Source organism: Galeopterus variegatus, unplaced genomic scaffold (genome assembly GCF_000696425.1).
Source record: "Galeopterus variegatus unplaced genomic scaffold, G_variegatus-3.0.2 Scaffold2, whole genome shotgun sequence".
NCBI classification, from domain to species: Eukaryota; Metazoa; Chordata; class Mammalia; order Dermoptera; family Cynocephalidae; genus Galeopterus; species Galeopterus variegatus.
In genome coordinates, this window is record NW_007726113.1 from 964894 (window position 1) to 983093 (window position 18200).

Sequence of the window (18200 nt, forward strand, 5' to 3'; positions counted from 1 at the left end):
GCGGGCGCGGCCGGCGGGGGGGGGGCCGCCCCCGGGCGCGCCCGCTCGGCTGAGCCCCGGCGCGCCCCGCGCCCGCTGACAGCTGCAGCCGGGCTCCAGCCGTCCGCTCCGAGCTAGGCGGCCTCTGCCCCTCTGCACTCCGCCTCCGCCCCCTCGGACTCCCTCCTCTCCGCCTCTACCCCTCCTGCCCCTGGTGCGGATCGTTTCGCAACTGCTCGCCTCTCGCCCCGTGCCCGGCTGATTTTTCCATTTCCCGGCCCCCTCTTCTTAAGTACTTTGCACTCCGCCTTTGGGGAGAGGGGCTAGAAAGGGAGCGGGTGGAGCGTCCAGAAGAGAAGGAAGCGAGGCCCGCAGGAGGAGGCGTCTCGGCGGACCGTGGGGAGGAGACCCCACGCCACCCTTTCTGGTCATCTTGCCTCCCGCCCCGCCCCTGCTCACACTCCCTCGCGGGCGAGCTACTTTCGGACGAGGAAAGTGAGGGCGGCCCTAGGTGACAGCGCCGCGGGGCCAGTCCCGGGGAAGCCGCGCGTCTGCTCGCGTCTCGTCCGTCGCGCTCCGAGCTAGGGCACAGTCCAGACCAAGGATGGCTTCGACCACAACCTGCACCAGGTTCACGGACGAGTATCAGCTTTTCGAGGAGCTTGGAAAGTAAGCGCCTTTGCCAGGCATCCGCGCGTCCCCTTTCCAGCAGAGGGCGGGTCTCTTTGCCCCCGACCCACCGGCCTCCGGCGTGGGGCGAGGGAGTTTGGGAGACCAGAGAGGGAGGGTTTGTCCGCTTTGGGGAAGGTGCTGTCTTATTCAGGGGAGAGGACAGAGACGAGTAGGACCCCTTACCACGACTGTGGCCCATTCTCATAATCCTTAGCCCACCTTCTCCCGCTCCCCCACCCTCTTGCACTGAGAGACTTAGCGAATTTACGATCTCTGCAGTTGTAGCTGTCATCCTGAGAAGTGTGTGTGTGCGCGCGCGCGCGCGCGTGTATGTGTGTTTGGAGAGGAGATAAGAACCCATGTAAAATGCAACATAGATCGTGTTTTCTGTAAATAGAGATGCCAACTGGTTAGCCGGCGCGTCGGCCGTATGACCCACGTACCGATGAGAACTCACGGCCACAGACGGTGCCATATTTATTGGTGCCGAAAGTTCAACTTGGCGTAGAGTCTATTTCGCATCCAGTAGTTGTTCTGTCCAGGAAAAGGGCCACCCAATAGAACCCAACCCCCTGCCTCACATCTACAATTATTCTTTGCACTAGATTACTCGCTCACCATCATTCTTCCTAGGATTTACGTGTGCATCTTCGCGTTCTCTGGGAGGATTTATTTATACAGGCAAGGGACAAGCCCTCTGGAGAACCGGAGAACGCTCCCCAAGGGTAGCCTAGCATTGTGTAAAACAATCTCCTACACCCAACTGGCAGAACTACTTAGAAATGTTAAGGAAGGGGGCAGGAGATGTACTGAGGACCTGTGCAAAGGGACCTAGGGGCCGAGCTGTGAATGCTGACTTATGTAGCATCACACCCAAACCTAATTTCTCTATCGCTAGTTTCGACTATTAATTACTGAAAGGGGTGACTTTATGTGTATGTTGGTGTATACAGTTCGATTAAAGGAAATGTGAATATTTTTTACATGTAATGAATATAATATCCTTATATATTTATATATTGTTGGCTGTTAAAACATGGAGAATATGTCGGAAGGACAGCTTAATTCAAATCTCTCCCCTCCCCCAGCCCCAAACAGAGCATAGAGAAATCACCGTATCAGGATTTGTTAAATCACACAAATGTGCTCAAGATTTATATTTTAATGAAAAAAATCGCCGTATTTACTTACTTGGAGCCACGTTAATTTTTTTTTCCCTACCAAAATAAATAGGCAGCAGCTTTTTGCTCTTCCTCAGCTCTCTTCTTTGTAGGGTTTTCTCAGAGCATTTGGTGCTGTATAAGTATGAATTGGAAAATGTTTTCAAATATCATTTGCAAACGAGAGTCTTCATAATTGGCAATTGTTTTCATTTTGTTGATTAATAATGTGTGCTCCCAGTTAAATAAAAGTTACTTTTATTCTTCAACGTTAAAAAAGGTCTGGGTTTTCAGGGAGAATTGTCCATTTTCTGGGTATTACTGTAGTGCACTGATATTTGACAATCCACCAAAAAACAAAAAAAGCTCATATTTTGTAAATTTTTAATAGAATACCAGATCTGATTATATTGATGACCTGCTAATTATTGATTTCCAGGGGGGCATTCTCAGTGGTGAGAAGATGTATGAAAATCCCTACTGGACAAGAATATGCTGCCAAAATTATCAACACCAAAAAGCTTTCTGCTAGGGGTGGGTATTTTCAACCACATATATATGTTAATTTTGTATTTGTCATGTTGATTGTTGGTTCTGTTGTATGTAAATATATTATGTATTTATAATTGAATTCTAGACTTAGGTATAATATTGCATGTTGAAAGTATTTCCTTCCTGAATGACTTTTGGTCTGTACAGTTTAAAAATAAATAACAAATATAATTGTTATTACTTAATAAATTTTTATTAAAAATCTATCTGTCCTATGAGCAGCAGCACAAATAACTATATAACAGAGCAAATAGATGTCACTAAGTGCATTTTCCTTTTAGCTCTAGTGTAAAATAACCTTTAGAAGGACCCTGGAATGGAAAAATGTAAGCCTCACAACTGTCATAATTCCCTTTTGCTTTTGAGAGGAAAAACTAGGTCATAGCTCAGTTGAATTATATATTTCAATTGTAGTTACACTTGAACCTAATTCATCAAGATGTATTTAACAGTAATGGCTTTGGGAATAAAAATTTGTGATTGCTATATTCTAGGAAGTTCTGCTGGATTTTGATGTTTCTGTGTGCGATTCAGACCTTTATTTGGTCTTCTGCATTAAGGCTTCACATGGACTCATGTAATGTATTTTACACATGCAGTTTATAGCCACAGAGATAATTCATACTCATAAAATAGCTGTTGACATAAGCAAAAAACTTGGAGGAATCTCACTGCATTCTTTTTATCTTGTTGAACTCATGCAAAAGTACTTACACTGAAGTGTTAGGCTTTCCAATTATTGTGGGCACGTGTCTAAGATATTTTCATTGGAATTTATGGTTTGATGAAATAAAAATGAAATTTAAATCAACAAAATACCGTAGTGTAAGCCCATCTCGGTGACCTGCTTTATTTTAAGTAATGAGAGAAGAAATTCCAGTAGGGTTAGTTTTTCTAATTAATGCTTTTAAAAAGTGTTTCTTACTAGTGTCCTGGTATCATTGCTTTTGGTCTCTGCTGTGATTAGTTTTTCTATATTTATTGCAAATCCTACTTTTAAAATGTACTTTAGATTTACATTGGCATTTAAATTTATTCATTTGAATGGGATTTTGTTGTAATTTACTTCATCTGATTTTAATATGATTCTGAGGAAGATACATATATATGCTAAAGTAACCAGGACCATAGAATCATGGTATAAAAACCAATGAGAAGCATGTTATACTAATTATGTTCTCCTTTTAGTCTACTCCACAGGAAGGTTTTAGCAATGAACAGAAGTTACTAAACTATAAATTCTATGTTAGTAAAAAAAAAAAAAAAAAAAAAAAAAGGAAGGAAAGAAAGAAAAAGAAAAATGCAAATGTGTTGTTAGATTCTTGTGGTGCTTTAATTATTTCTTCCCGTGTGTTAGGTACGTTTGGTGATGGGGGGAGTATCGCTTATTTTGGGGGCATTACAACACCAATTCCAAATCTTTTAGTGGCTTCAAATTTTCTCTCAAAACAAATTAGTCTAGTGCTTCACTTCTACTAACTTGCTTAGTTAGAGTCATTCCTCTTCATCCAGTGCAATTTGTAATTCCTACATCCAAGTGGCAATGACATTTGTTCCTGCTCACATACATTTTACTCTTTTCTGCCTCCAATCCATGGAAGATAAGTCTTCCCTAGCCTGATGGGATTTCTTCTCCCTGTCACTCCACCAGTGTTTCTCACCTGTCCATATTCTGCTTCAAAGAAATACTTGTGTCCCAAAACTTCTTGCTCCTTCTGGATTTAATGATTCTAATTATTTTAACTACATTTAGGAAAATTAGTTTCGGCGAAGAGTTAGAAGACATGCTTCTCGTTCTTACGGTGCAATTTTTTTCTCCTTGTGACTGGGCAAGTTTCTTAACCTGCTTTCTGTTAACCTGTCTAACAGTAAGCTGGTAGAGATCATCATCTGGAATTAGAAGCCCTGGGTTTGAATTCTGATTCCCATACATATGATCTTGGGAAGTTTACCTACTTTTTTCTGAGCCTCAGTTTTTTTTCATCTGTAAAATGGGGGTAATAATAGAACCCTTCCTTATAGGATTGTGTGTGGAGTGAATGACTTAATATGGCGTAGAACAGCACCTGCTACATAGTATGCACTCAGTGAATATTACCTACTATAATCTGATAGGGTTGTTGTAATGATCAAATTAGATTACTTATATGAAAGAATTTGAAACTAACAAATCCAGTGGCAGCCTTGATTTAGCTGTGAGGACCCAGTTTGAATCTTGGCTCTAATACTTAGTGTGTGAATTTGGTTCATTTACCTTTTCTGGATTTCAGGTTCTTTATCAATATAATGGGAAAACGTACCTGTGAGGTCTCAAGCGGTGTTTTGAGGATTCAGTGAATTTTATGTGAATCACTTCTTAAATTGCAAAGTGCTACGTTAATTTTGCCTATTATTATTGTTCACTGTAAAAATTAGAGTACTTTTCCTTTAAAATGTCCAACAACTTTATTTTATATTGTCACACCAATTAGATCTGCTTATAGGATATTTATACTTTTGATTGTGTGTATGTGTTTATCTTATACACTCTTGAAGGAAAAATACCATTTTTTTTTTGATAGAACATTCCACAGCACTGAGGACATAGAAGGGGCTCAATACAGAGTGACTAAGATCAGAGGTGGTTATTAGATGATTTGTAAGGGAGTTAAGTGCCTAATTTACTCCTAAGAACAAGCAAATACTGGAAATAAAGGAATATGTAAAGTAGTGTATAAGAACATATGCTTTAAAATATGAATTCTCTTTTAATAATCCTTCTGAGAATATAATGATTTCAAAAACCTGTTTTTGCAGATAATTAAAAAAATATGTTCAAGGGCAACTGTAAAATGAAATGCAAAGTAGTATTTTTATTTTTTCTGAGGTACTGATTTTTGGGAGCTGCATATGGCAGTTTTTGTGGAACATATTTTTGTGTACATTTTTTTCTTTTTTTTTTATTATTTGAAATTCCATGCCTTTGTAAATCCAAGCCTTAAGCCTATTTGTTTTAAATGCCAGGTAGGTCCTCCAACTCAACGTTCTTTAAATATAACATTACAGCTGAAAAAGAAAGGTCCATCATTAATAAATCTAAGACCATGAGGAAATTGCCAAAAATTTGGCTACATTCCTGCGCAAATTTGCACATCCAGCTATGCAGTCACCAAGACATTTTTCTGTGCCTATATTTTAATGGATTTCCAGGAGACAGTTTTAGTTGCATTTCCTCTCAACTGTTAGTCACACACACCATATTTGGGATACTCAGAGTCCAATAAAGAATTTTTCTTTTTCATTAACATGTGCATGCACAGAATTCATTATACTGTACTGAGCAGGTAGATAAGTACACTCATCAGATATTTTACTTCTTTTTAAAATAAAAGGTGGTGTAAAACATCTCAAACATCTGATATTTTATATGTAATTCTGTCTTCTAAAAAGTTATTTTTGTTAGATAGAATAGAGGGCATGCTTAGTAAATGGTGAATAGTGATAATAGAATTTTTGTCTCATGTTTTTACCACAAGAATTAGGAATGATATCATTTTAATCCCAATTAGGTTAGTATTTAACAAATGCTAATTTGCTCTGCTGTTTTGAAATTCTATTTTCACATCTTTAGAACTGTAAGCCATTGTCAGATTATATTCAGTCAATGAAGGGTTGTGATTGCAGTTCAGAATCTAGTGGACTGATGGTTCTGATGGAAAATGTTTTTAGAAATACTATGTGTGATTTATTTTGCATTTTAAAGCCTCCCAGTGGTAAAATATTTTATATGGCAATAATGGCTTCTTTGCCATTCATTTTTCAGTATATTTCTTTATCATTTGAAACCACTTCTTACTACATAGAGTCTGATATATCACAAGTCATCATTTTTGTAAAATAAAATCAACTGCAATATGAGCTTGAAATAATATATGCTATTACAAGTATATTTTACTTCTGCTCCATTGTTAAAAAGGAGTTTCATTTTATGTTTCTGTAAAACTTCAGATATAATACAGTTAAATCATTTCGAAATTCTTTGATTTTACTAGTTTTAATTCCTAAACTGGTGATATTACCGGAACATGAGTCAGGACTACTTGACCAGGTACACAAAATTAGGTCTCAGCTATAAAGTCTGAATGGTGTGTGTGTGTGTGTGTGTGTGTGTGTGTGTGTGTGTGTGTATCCCTAAGTAATCATTTTTATGTTATAATAAGGATGTCAAAAACAAGCTCTTGCTACTTTGTTTTTTGGTGGGGGGCAGCCAGGCAGTCAAGAAATTACTTTAATTTCTCAATCTCATGGTTATTTGTCTTGAATTGGAAGTAATTCTACTTTATAGATGAATCAGGTTGTTCTAATTATACCTTATTGATTTGGCAACTTGGAACTAATTGGAGAGATTATATTTGAATGTTTCTGGGCTGGAACAATGTTTTTTTTTTTAAAAGTTAGTAAATTATTTTTTATTTTTGTACGTAGATTTTCTACAACTCTTCAATTATTGGACCTGAAGTGGCATGCATCATCATTTCTATTTTGTGTCTTTTAGTTTAGTCACATTTATATTCTTACATAGACCTTGATATTAGACATTTATATTCTTCTTTTGGGGAAGGAGGATATTATTGCTATTCAAAACTAGTTAGGAGATAAAAATAATAAAAATGAATGTCCACAATTCCAGGAAGCAGCGAAAATCCTTTCTGTATTCCAGCATCATTAGATAAAGCAAACTTAATAAAGAGTGTGGTTGTCAAGTACCTCACTGTGAGATTAATAACTAGTGTCAACCTCTATCTGACTGATTGTGAGAGATCAGTCCTCCTTAAGAACTTTGATTTTGTACAATTAGATTAATACTTTTTATTTCTATTGAAATATTAAATCAACTCTACGTAAAAATTAAAATTTAGTACCGAATCACCTTTTATGGGTCATTTTCATGTTAATAATCATGAATTACTAGAAATCACTTACTGGGATCTTCTTGAGCATTTAACTTCTTTTATTAACTAGAATTTTAATTAATTTTTTAAAGTCTTTTCCTTTGGCTGATACTGAGGCCGACTCACAGTGTCTCTAGGGCTGGGTTGGTTTTCTTAAAAATTTTTTAATTTTAACATCTGTCCCTCCCCATTTATTAGGGTATAGTGTGCACAGTGTTTCTATAAGCCGTTGGCTGGAAGTTAATTAATGATTGTTTACAGGAGGCTGTGTTAAAGATTTTAAGTTACAATATTATCATTTAGTAAACAGTACTACAATACATTAAATGGAGTATTAGCTATATTTTAACTCTAAAACATATCTTTATGATAAACATTTTTTGTAAAACATAATATCTATATTTCATATCACTTTATGGATTATTAAGCATATTCACAGGTGACTTTATTTTATATGTGGTTGTTTAATAAATATCGAACTATTACGATAGGCAGTGTTAGGAGAAATAAAGTCTATGTACATAAAATAGATATCACAGAGGACATGAATGGTTTCAGAAGTCTAGTACGAATAAAGTACTATGGGTTTTTAAAGGAGGAAAAGATTATTTCTGTCTAAGGAGATAAAGGAAGACTTTCACATAGCATGCATAGCATGGATTTAAAGAAATTTTGAGAGCTATAATGCAGATGGGGCTCAAATGACAGAGGAAAAAAAAAAAAGACCGAAATAAATAATTTGGGGAAGTTGCTCAAAATATTTTAAATATCCGATTGAAACAAAAATGTTGTTTTATTCATATGGTAAATTCATTGCAAATATCAGTATGCAGTTATTTTTAGAATGAAATTATTTTAAATGAAGTAGGATATTTCTTAAATGACAAAATTCCTTATTCTAGTTAAGGTAGATACAGTGGTACTTGTTAAATTTAAATTATAAACCTTTCATCTGCCATAACCTGTCTGTTCAGGAGTGGGAAATTGGTAGGTTTGGAGAGGAGGAAGGACAGCTTTGTTTGTTAAGTTTGTTTGGTTTTGTTTTTGAATCTCCATCATTATAATTAATATACAATAACAGAACACCACCATCATAGATTTTAGTTATGTAAACCCCTTTAACTCCTTTTCTGGTACTACAGCCTTCTTTTAACTTCTTAATGCCTTATTACTACCAAAATCAATAGTGCCACCTTCATCAATAATAATTTAGAAAAATGGAAATTGTAGTAGCTGTTATTTAAAGAGTACCCTCTAAGTGACAACATGTATATATTTACAAGACACTTTGTTTTATTTTATTTAATCCACACTCTAGCCTCCCAGATCAGCAATATTATCTCCTTTTCAAAAAGAGGAAACTGAGGCTGTTGTATAAGGCCTCAAAATTAGTAAGTGGTAGAGTCAGAATTTCAACATAGTTTTCTCTGGCTCTAAAGGCTAGCTCTTTCCACCATCACATCCCACTGCTTGCTGTTACAAAGAACTTATCTTGGTCTTTCTGTGTTTACTTGTACAAGTATGGGCTTTGACTGATCCACTAAACTTCAGAGTCAAAAGGACTATGCCTTCCCTTACACATTGTTACATTCCAAATGCAGTGTAGGGGACTGAGTATTTTTTTTGGCAAAATACATTTAGAGTTTCAACTTGTGAGAGAACATAGTGTTTAATTGCTGCAGTAATGTAAGAGCAAACTAAAGTTTCAGACAGCCCCTCCGTGCAATTTTTTGGAAGGAAAACAATATAGTGGAAAATGATGTTAAAATGGTAGGAAAATTATAAAAGAATGGTTAAGTGTTTTTGTAAACTTAATTCATTAACTGATTAAAAATATCTCACTATATAATAAGTTCCTAGGTTTATTTCCAGTAAATGATTTGCTTTTTACTACAAAGAAAAACTCAGCCCTATAACCAAAGCCCAGAGAAACCTACTCTGAAAGCTCTTCTACTCCTCTGGTTCATCTCATTTAACCAGTGAAGAATGGAAGACAAATTTTGCAGTTTCTTCTTGAGCAACACTGTTTTATGTCAAATTCATATAAAAATGTGGCAATCGAAAGAGAAACATAAAATTACCAAGTCATATATTCGTTGGAAAAATAACTCTTAGGTACAAGAGATAGTATAAAGGTACACAGATAATATATTGTGATATAATTTTTATGTACAGTTAATTGTTCTACCTTAGGTTCCCTACTTTTTTTTAGTTAGACTCATTACAGAGGGGGTTAAAAACTTTTATTACATAAAATTTGATTTGTGTAATTATATCATATATGTTTGATTTAAAAACAATAATCAAGCACCCAATGAACCGCCACTCAACTTAATAATTAGAATGTTCCCTCTTGTGTGAAGCTACCTGTGTGTTCCTTGCTGATTTTCATCCCTTACATCTCTAAGAGTTAATCACTATTTTAGAGAAACCTCTTTTTATTTCTTTATATCCTGGGGTTTTTTTAGCTAACTTGCTGATCTTGGTTGAGTGGTTACAAATGGAAAATCTATGCATTCATGAGCTATGTAAATTGTGTTTTATTTTATTTTGTGTTGTATAAATTTGTGGGATAAAATTCATCACTTCTCATGTACTAATATGTTATTTTACCCTCTCCTTTAAGGTAGGGAAGGCTTAAATTATTTGGAATGTTTTACTAACAGGAAATTATTTTCTTTCTATGTCTTTTTGAAAGAAATTTATTAATGTACATGTATACACATTGAAATAAAGCAAGTATAACATATAAAACTAACTTATTAAAGTAAATATAGTAAAATTTATTAAATTTTTATTCTATCTTATTAAGAAATTGTGGAACGTTGAGATATGCCATATTATGCCATTACTGTTTAAATTAAAATTTGATGTTTTGGTGAGGAAGTATATAATATTTGGAGGCAATATTCTACATAATTTAAATTTCTGCTGAGGTGTATTCATTAGTAATACAACCCCAAACTCTGCATGTTTGCAGTGGACTCACCAACTTCCCCCTTCAGTGTGAATGGTGCCATAATTTTCCTAGGCTTTAATGCATGCTTGATTTCTTTCTTTTCCTTACCCCTTCTCAACACGTTTCCCAACTTTTTTTTCCTAAATTGGTACTTTTCCTTGTTTTTCACCAGCCCAATATGAGTTCTCTTTCCTTTTTGCTTCAACTTTTTAAAATAGCTTCATAAACAGGTTTTCTAGCTGATAGTTGCCACATTTTTTTTCTATTCAATTCATCATTAGACCTTTTTACACCCACCGTGCTGGGCATCTTGATAAGGTCTACGGATACAGAGTTGAAAGATAGAGATTCAGTCCTCAAGTATTTCCTGGTCTGTTAGTGTAGATGACAGCCTGGCAAAAACAGTAGAGTTTGTGAGAGTTGTAATAGAGGTATGCACACCACAGCCTTCAGAGAATATGCAGGTATAAGCTCCGGGAGGTTGGTATCATAGATTTCCTGACAGATAATGTGTGAGGTTGTGTTTTGAATAAGTTAGGTGAGCCTGATAGAGAGGAAGAAATGGCTGTCCAGGGAAAGTAAGCAGTGCATTCACAGGAGAGAGATAGTCCCGGCTCCACCCTCCAGATGGAAAGAGTACACCTAGTGCTCTTGAAATGCTCCCTCCTTTGAGACCCAATTCAGGTGCTGCCTCCTCCATGAAGTGTTTCTAACTTCCTCTCCCATCCCTTCCTTCTCTAGCCAGAAGTGTTGTTTTTTTTCCCCTCATTCTTTTCCTTCGAATAGCTCTTTCATGTTTCTTATGGAACTTATTTATCACACTTCTCTCCTTGTATTGCAGTTATATATGTTTTAGCTTTCAGGCATCTTGTGGACATTTCTTAGCCTGGCTTTGAATTATAGTGATTACAATATTGCAGATACTGGTAAATGTTTGTTGAATGAGTAGACAGGTGAATGAATGAGCAAATAATATTCTGTCTCTCAAAACAGACATATGCTTCAAAGAGAGATCTATGACAGGTAAAGTAAATGAAAATTGAGCTGAAGCTTCATGTCAAATGGTATATACTAACTTCATAAATTATTTTCTGATTCACAAATTATTTCCAAAGTTTCCTGATGCCAAATTCTGCTTCGTTGGAAAGACTTTATAATTCAATAATTTTTTGAGCAACTATTTGCAAATTCTTATTGCTGCTTTTTTTTTTTAATGTGTGTGATAAAGTGGCTCATTAATGACAGGTAACATTTTCATGGTCTGCATGTCAGTCAGCATCACTTCAATAATGCCAGACTCATGTCAACATTACATTATTTTAAAATGTTTGAGTTTTAAAATTTTTGATCCATTCTACAGAGGTTACTGATTACTTACTTTTTCATTTGTCTATTGACAAAGCTGATTTTAAAAGTATTTTGGTGATACTTTATAGAGTTTTTGATACACAAATCATGGATGCTATTTGCTTAGAGATTACTTAATTCTTTTGTAAAAGTACTTGGAGACCAGCTATTATAACTGCTATGTCTGTCAATTCAGAAATTTGGTAAAAAGAGAGTGTACTTGTTTCTATATTGCAAGGCTGTTAAACAGAATGAATGTTAAAAAAACATTTATTTCTGTTCCCTCCTGAAGGGAACTTTTGTAATGTGTTGTAGGACACTGGGGGTTTCACAGTTCTATAGATTTATAGTGCTAATATATATATATCATGTTAGAGATATATTTTCAATATATTTCTTTTCTTTTTTTTTTTTTTTTTTTTTTTTTTTTTTTTTTTTTTTTTTTTTTTTTTTTTTTTTTTTTTTTTTTTTTTTTTTTTTTTTTTTTTTTTTTTTTTTTTTTTTTTTTTTTTTTTTTTTTTTTTTTTTTTTTTTTTTTTTTTTTTTTTTTTTGTCTTTTTTGAGACCGGCCACACCGCGCTCAGCCAGTGAGCGCACTGGCCATCCCTATATAGGAACCGAACCCTCAGCGGGAGCTCTGCTGCGCTCCCAGCGCCGCACTCTCCCAAGTGCGCCACGGGCTCGGCCCAATATATTTCTAATATATATTCAAATATGTTATCCTAACATGTTATATTATTTTAATATTCTTTTTATAAAAGCATTATGATTGTATTTTTAAATGGTGACTTAAAGGTTGTAATCATAGTGGCAAAAGTGATTTGGGAAATTAGTTCAAGTGTATGTTTTGGCCATTTTGTAGAAACTTTATCCATGATGAACCTTTTTATTATTTTAATAAAATGAATTTTATATGCTTTTATATTAAATACTACATATTAATATTTGTTTCATACAGAGAGAATGTAAACTTTGGACATAACTCTGAAATAAAATTTTATTTATTACCTATTGTATAAATAAATTTAAAAATAATTGTGTCATAAAAATATATATTCTAATTATAGAATTTGGGAAAAAATGGAAAAATAAAAAGAGGGAAAGACATATTTGTAGTTCATTTCCCCCGAACACTGTTAACATTTTGTCATATTTCTGTCTTTTGAAAAAATTTGTCAGAATAGCAGACTAAAATATACAATTTCGTTTCCTGCTTTTTTCCTTAATATTATAAAATTAACCTGTGTTACTACAAATCCTTTAAATTCTTAATAACTGAATTATACTTTGCTGAGTGGAACACCAATGAATTATTTTAGTATTGCTAGTTTTTCTTTTTTAAAATTTTTGCTCTTTACTATGATGACTGTAAACATGGTTTTGTAAAACTTTTTATTTCTGATTCTTAGGAAATATTCATAGAGGAGAATCAAAGGGGTAAGAGGATTGAATATTATCAAAATGCTTGTTGCAGTTTTGCTTCCTGCAAGTCTTGTACATTTCCACCAATGACATTTAAATATGCTAGTGAAATTGAACTTTGAGGAGGATGATTCTAAATTTCAATTTTAATTTAACAAAAAATGCTCACCATATTCCAGTGCCTTTGCTAGGTGTGGATAAATAAAGGTACAAAGATAGGTCCTTTCTTTCAAAATGAAACAGATGTAGAGTCAAGTAAATTAACATGCAGGTTGATAAGTGTTACAATGGAAGTGTTCCTTAGGATTGTAGATATAGGGAGATAACTGTTGGGTTGAAGAAAGGTCAGGGAGGACTTCCGAGAAGAGCTGATATATGAACTGGGTTTTGAAAATAACCAGTTTTGAACTTAGAGGTAGAAAAGAAACAAGTTAGGGCCGGCCCAGTGGCGCACTGGTACAGTGCACCGCTTGGGAGTGCGGTGGCGCTCCCGCCGAGGGTTCGGATCCCACATACAGACTGGTTCCCGCTCACTGGCTGAGCGAGGTGCGGGCGCAACACCGAGGGTTGCGATCCCGTTGCCGGTCCTGGTCCGGTACGGGCGCGACACTGAGGGTTGTGATCCGTTGCCGGACACGAAAAAAAAAAAAAAAAGAAAAGAAAAGAAACAAGTTAATAGGATATTATGAAAAAAATATTTGTGAAAAGCAAGAAAATCTAAACGTGCCAGTAAAGAGTGAACTTGAAATAAACACTTTCTAAACCTTGGTATGGAGTTTCATGGACACATGCGAAAAGTGATGAAAAGGAATGGAAATTTTTTTATGTCAGTGAATCATTAAGTGTGGCAAGATTTGTTGGAAGGTATTTAATAAGATGGATTGTGGGATTTTATAACACTGAGTCATTAAGGATGAACAGCTGATAAGAAAGGAATAACTAACTTCTTATCAGCCTCACATTTTGTTTTATTTGGTCTTGGGGCAATAAAAAATAATAGTGACTAAGTGGGAAATAGAGGACTGGAGTATAATTAGAAATTTTCCTTTAATCAACCAATATTAGAAAAGTACCCTAGTGAATCCTGTTTGTATTTATAAACAAGAAAAGCTAGTGTCTGCAGTTGTTATATTGGATTAATGACTGTTTGCAAAAATGTTTGTAGGTTTCTGATCAAAAGGAAAAGTACATAAGATGTCTAAAAATGGTACTGACATTATTTACTGCCTGAATGCGTAGTGTCTAGAATAGTGGCTGGCATCCTTCACAGATATTTATTGAATAAATGAAGGAATAAATGACTCCCCAACTATACCATTTTATGATTAGCAAATACACATTTAGGGACCCAGAACTTTTAGCAGTAAGATTTGCATATACTGTACCCAACTACTGCCTTTTTCTTTTTTTAAGAAAAGCTCAAAATTACACTGTCAGATTAATTTTGTGATACAGTTTATAATTTATCACAAGCTGGTGGTTGGAAAATAGTCACTTCCTTATGCCCATGATTTAAATAATGGAAAACTTTCTCATTCACTCAGAAGACAACTTCAATTTAAATATTTAACCTCCCTAGCTAGACTCAGCCATGCAATCCTCCCCCCCATTTAAAAACGTTTCTTAGCAGCAATAAAACATTTAATATGTACGATTTCCCCAGTTTTATTAGTATTAAGAACTGCATAACTTGTAGTTTAAAGGGAAAAAGAAGATCATTGTTTTACTCAATGTATCTATATTATTAATAGTAAAATGGGGGGGGGGACTTGAAGTAGGAGCTGTGGGAGTAGAGCAGAAAACCTTCTATTGGCTTTGAAAATAGTGACTCAAGGTTGGTTATAGTCATTAAAAAGCAGGTTAGGAAAAATCCTAATTCCATACCACAAGCAGAAGGGTCAGAGTCCATTTCTGTTCTCTAAATGTAAATCTCCTGATTTCTGGCCGTTTATCATTCTAGAATAATTAGAGAAGAAGAAGGAAGAAAATAAAAAAGCTGTCAAGAACTATTTGCTTCTTGTTAATAGGGCTGAGACTGAATTTTCTCTAATTTGTGAAACTAATTTTGGAAAAATGATTCTTTGGGTTGACTTTGCCCCCTTCCCCTTATGTGTCTGTATGATCTGAAAAGGGAAAACAAAATATAATTGGTAACCTTATTTAAGTCTGTTTGAAAGAAAAAATATATATAATGTATTAAATGAGTATTAGCAGAGAACCCATTACTGTTATTACCTATAGCACTATATCCTTTGTTTAGTGCTGATAATCAGTGGCTATAATCTGCCAATGACATAATAAAGAGATGACTCAACGGCATGAACAGGAATAGCTAAAGGATTTCTGAGATAGTTGTTCTTTTAAAATAATAATTTTTAAAAACAAAGTTAATATTTGTTGACCTTTTGCAAACTTTAAAAAGTTATTTTAGGTAGGAGGCTTTAAGGTATATGCTTGGAAATAATTCAAACCAAATAAATCCAAATTTAGAAACACCAGTATTAGAAATATACAACGAATACACACAAAGCCAGTTTTAAAAATAGCATTTAGCTTTGAGAGGATAATTTCTCTTCCATGCTGATATAAAGGATTTATTCAACACCTTCTCTGACAAGTTTATGGAAAAGGGGGGTGCCAGGGAGAAGTGAAAAATGAGTTTTTGAAAAATTGTTGTAGCTCACATTAATTGTTTATTTAGCATCTTTCATTCAAGGATGTTAAGACATTCCTTAATTGAGTCACAGTACTTCTGTAGAACTTCTGGGTAAGGGACTTTCAGGGATTCCTGTGCCTGGGTTGTAAGGCCTGCCATCCCCAAGTGGCATGTTGCATCTGTTTCATGGTGCACGTCACATTCCTACCTGGGCCAGGGAATGGAGGCAGCATTACCCAGCTGAAATAGCAAAGGGATTAGGGGAACAGGAGTGAATTACCTGGATTGGAATTTGGCTAGGTCTCTGGGTCAGTAACCCTATTCCTGTAAAAATGTTCTATCTTTAAAACATTTTATATCCTGCTTTATCCCCAAGTAAATAAACTCCACCTTACTTTTCAACTGTAGGATTATGTACTGCTGGGAGTTTAACAGTTGATAGTGAGGAATATGATAGTCTATATCTACTATTGATGAAGAAAGAAAGCAAAGCTAGCATTTTTTCTGAAAGATATCAGAAGAGAACCATTTGTATTATTCCTGTCAAAAGCAAGCTGTCGGGGGTGTGATGATAATAAAATATGCCATTTCCCAGATAAACCTTACAGCTCGCTTTGGTGAATAGGAGATAAACATAGAGAATTATAGGGGAGATAAAGATGAGTTTTAGAAGAAAGTAGTTTGAGAATTTAGTGCACCTCATGATGACATTTAGTTGTGGAAACAAGAAAAGTGACATCGAGGAAGTAGACTTTAAGGTCAATGAAAGGAAGAAAAGAAGGACAAGGACATGGGTGGAGATGTAAGAAATCACATAATGTTTAGGGAAGAACTGAAAATGTCCATTTGGGCAAAGGATAAAGAATCTGTATGGGAAATCAGGAGTGAAAAGCTTAAAAACATGTGATTTTGATTACCAAGTTGAGAATGATGTCAAGTAAATTAGAGACACATTAAAGAGGGCCTCTAGGACATTACTTGGCATCAGTGAATAAATAGGATGGATTGGCATAGAGTGTAAGACACTGAGATTCTGAAACCTTAAGAAAATAAGGGGTAAGGAGGAATGAGGACACCAGGATGCCTGAGGTTTCAAGGTTGAGTCAAGGGGAGAACTGTAATATTCATGTACCAAATTGAAAAGTGAGAATCAAGAACTCTTTTTTTTTTTTTTTTGTCGTTTTCCGTGTCCGGCAACGGATCACAACCCTCAGTGTTGCCCCCGCACCGGACCGGGGACCAGCAACGGGACCGCAACCCTTGGTGCTGCTCCCGCGCCTCGCTCAGCCAGTGAGCGGGAACCGGTCTGTATGTGGGATCCAAACCCTCGGGCGGGAGCGCCGTCGCGCTTCCCAAGCGGCACACTATCCAGTGCGCCACCGGGCCGGCCCACAAGAACTCACTTTTTGATGAGGGAAGATGATGAATTGATATGTGTTTGAGGTACAAGCCATCTATGTAGTTTGAAACATATAAAGGACCATTTAAAATTGGGTGTGGTCCTTGAGAAAGGGCCTGTGGAGGCCATACATTGTACTGCAGAGGTTACCAGCATTTGGGATAGTTTAAGAGAAATGGAAGGATATCTCAGAAAGGAAAAAAGAAAACTAGGATAATGTGGTGCTTTGAATTCTGAGGGAGAGAATTTTTGCAAAGGAGGGGAAGGCTAGTAATGTTCAATGTTGTAGAGAAGTAGAGAGAAATGAAGACTGAGAAAAGACCTTGGTTTCCATGTAGTGGAATTTCAGTATTGTAGTGTTCAGGGCACGGTCACGGGGTTTGGGCCAGTTGTCTATTATTCACTTTCACATCCTCGGAACCTTGCACATTGCACATAATAGGTATTCAATAAATACTGCTGAATGGTTAGAGAATAAATGACTGTTTCTTGGGATTAAGGGACATTTGTGCCCAAGTTTTTTGTTTAGACTTGGGTTTTTATTTCTCTTGCATATATGTCTAGGAATGGAGGAAATACTATACATGCACATTCAAGAAATACAAAGTAAAGAGTTTATTATATAGACAGTACCCTATAGTATAGTATAGGAATCAGTGGTTATTAACATGATTAATTTGCATTATAAAATACATGCTTATAAATAATAGATAAGAAAGTATTACAATTTAGATATTTTAATATGTGAAAAAGAATTGGAAGTACAGTTTCAGAGTCAGAGAGTGAATTATGACTGTTTTCCCTTTGTAAATAAGAAAAAGGGATATCACATTATATAGGAAAGTCTTTATTTAACCATTATTTTAAATTAGCTGTGCCCAGAGTTGAAAAGAACATCAAAGAAACATGATTTCAACCTATTATTGTATGATCTCCTTGGTCCTGTCGACTATTATTAGAAATAATTTGGCATGGGGATCCTTATTTGTATCATGGGTTTTTGTTAGACTATTGATGCAGATAGGTATTTTTCTTTTAGTTAAATGGAAAGTTTCACAATATTCTTTTTTTTTTTTTTTTTTTTTTTTTTTTTTTTTTTTTTTTTTTTTTTTTTTTTTTAAAA

The 18200-nt window shown here is 35.4% G+C and overlaps 1 protein-coding gene across 9 annotated transcripts in view; it reads left to right on the top strand.

Moving 5' to 3' along the window:
- Positions 1-161: 161 nt before the first annotated feature.
- Positions 162-18200, top strand: part of CAMK2D (calcium/calmodulin-dependent protein kinase II delta) — a 291524-nt gene continuing 273485 nt past the window's right edge. For all 9 annotated transcript variants that reach the window (XM_008565789.1, XM_008565923.1, XM_008566073.1 and 6 more), the window contains exons 1-2: positions 162-648; positions 2251-2345. In XM_008565789.1, the coding sequence (XP_008564011.1) occupies positions 584-648; positions 2251-2345 (160 nt within the window). In that variant the 5' untranslated portion in view covers positions 162-583. The remainder of the gene's footprint in view (positions 649-2250; positions 2346-18200) is intronic.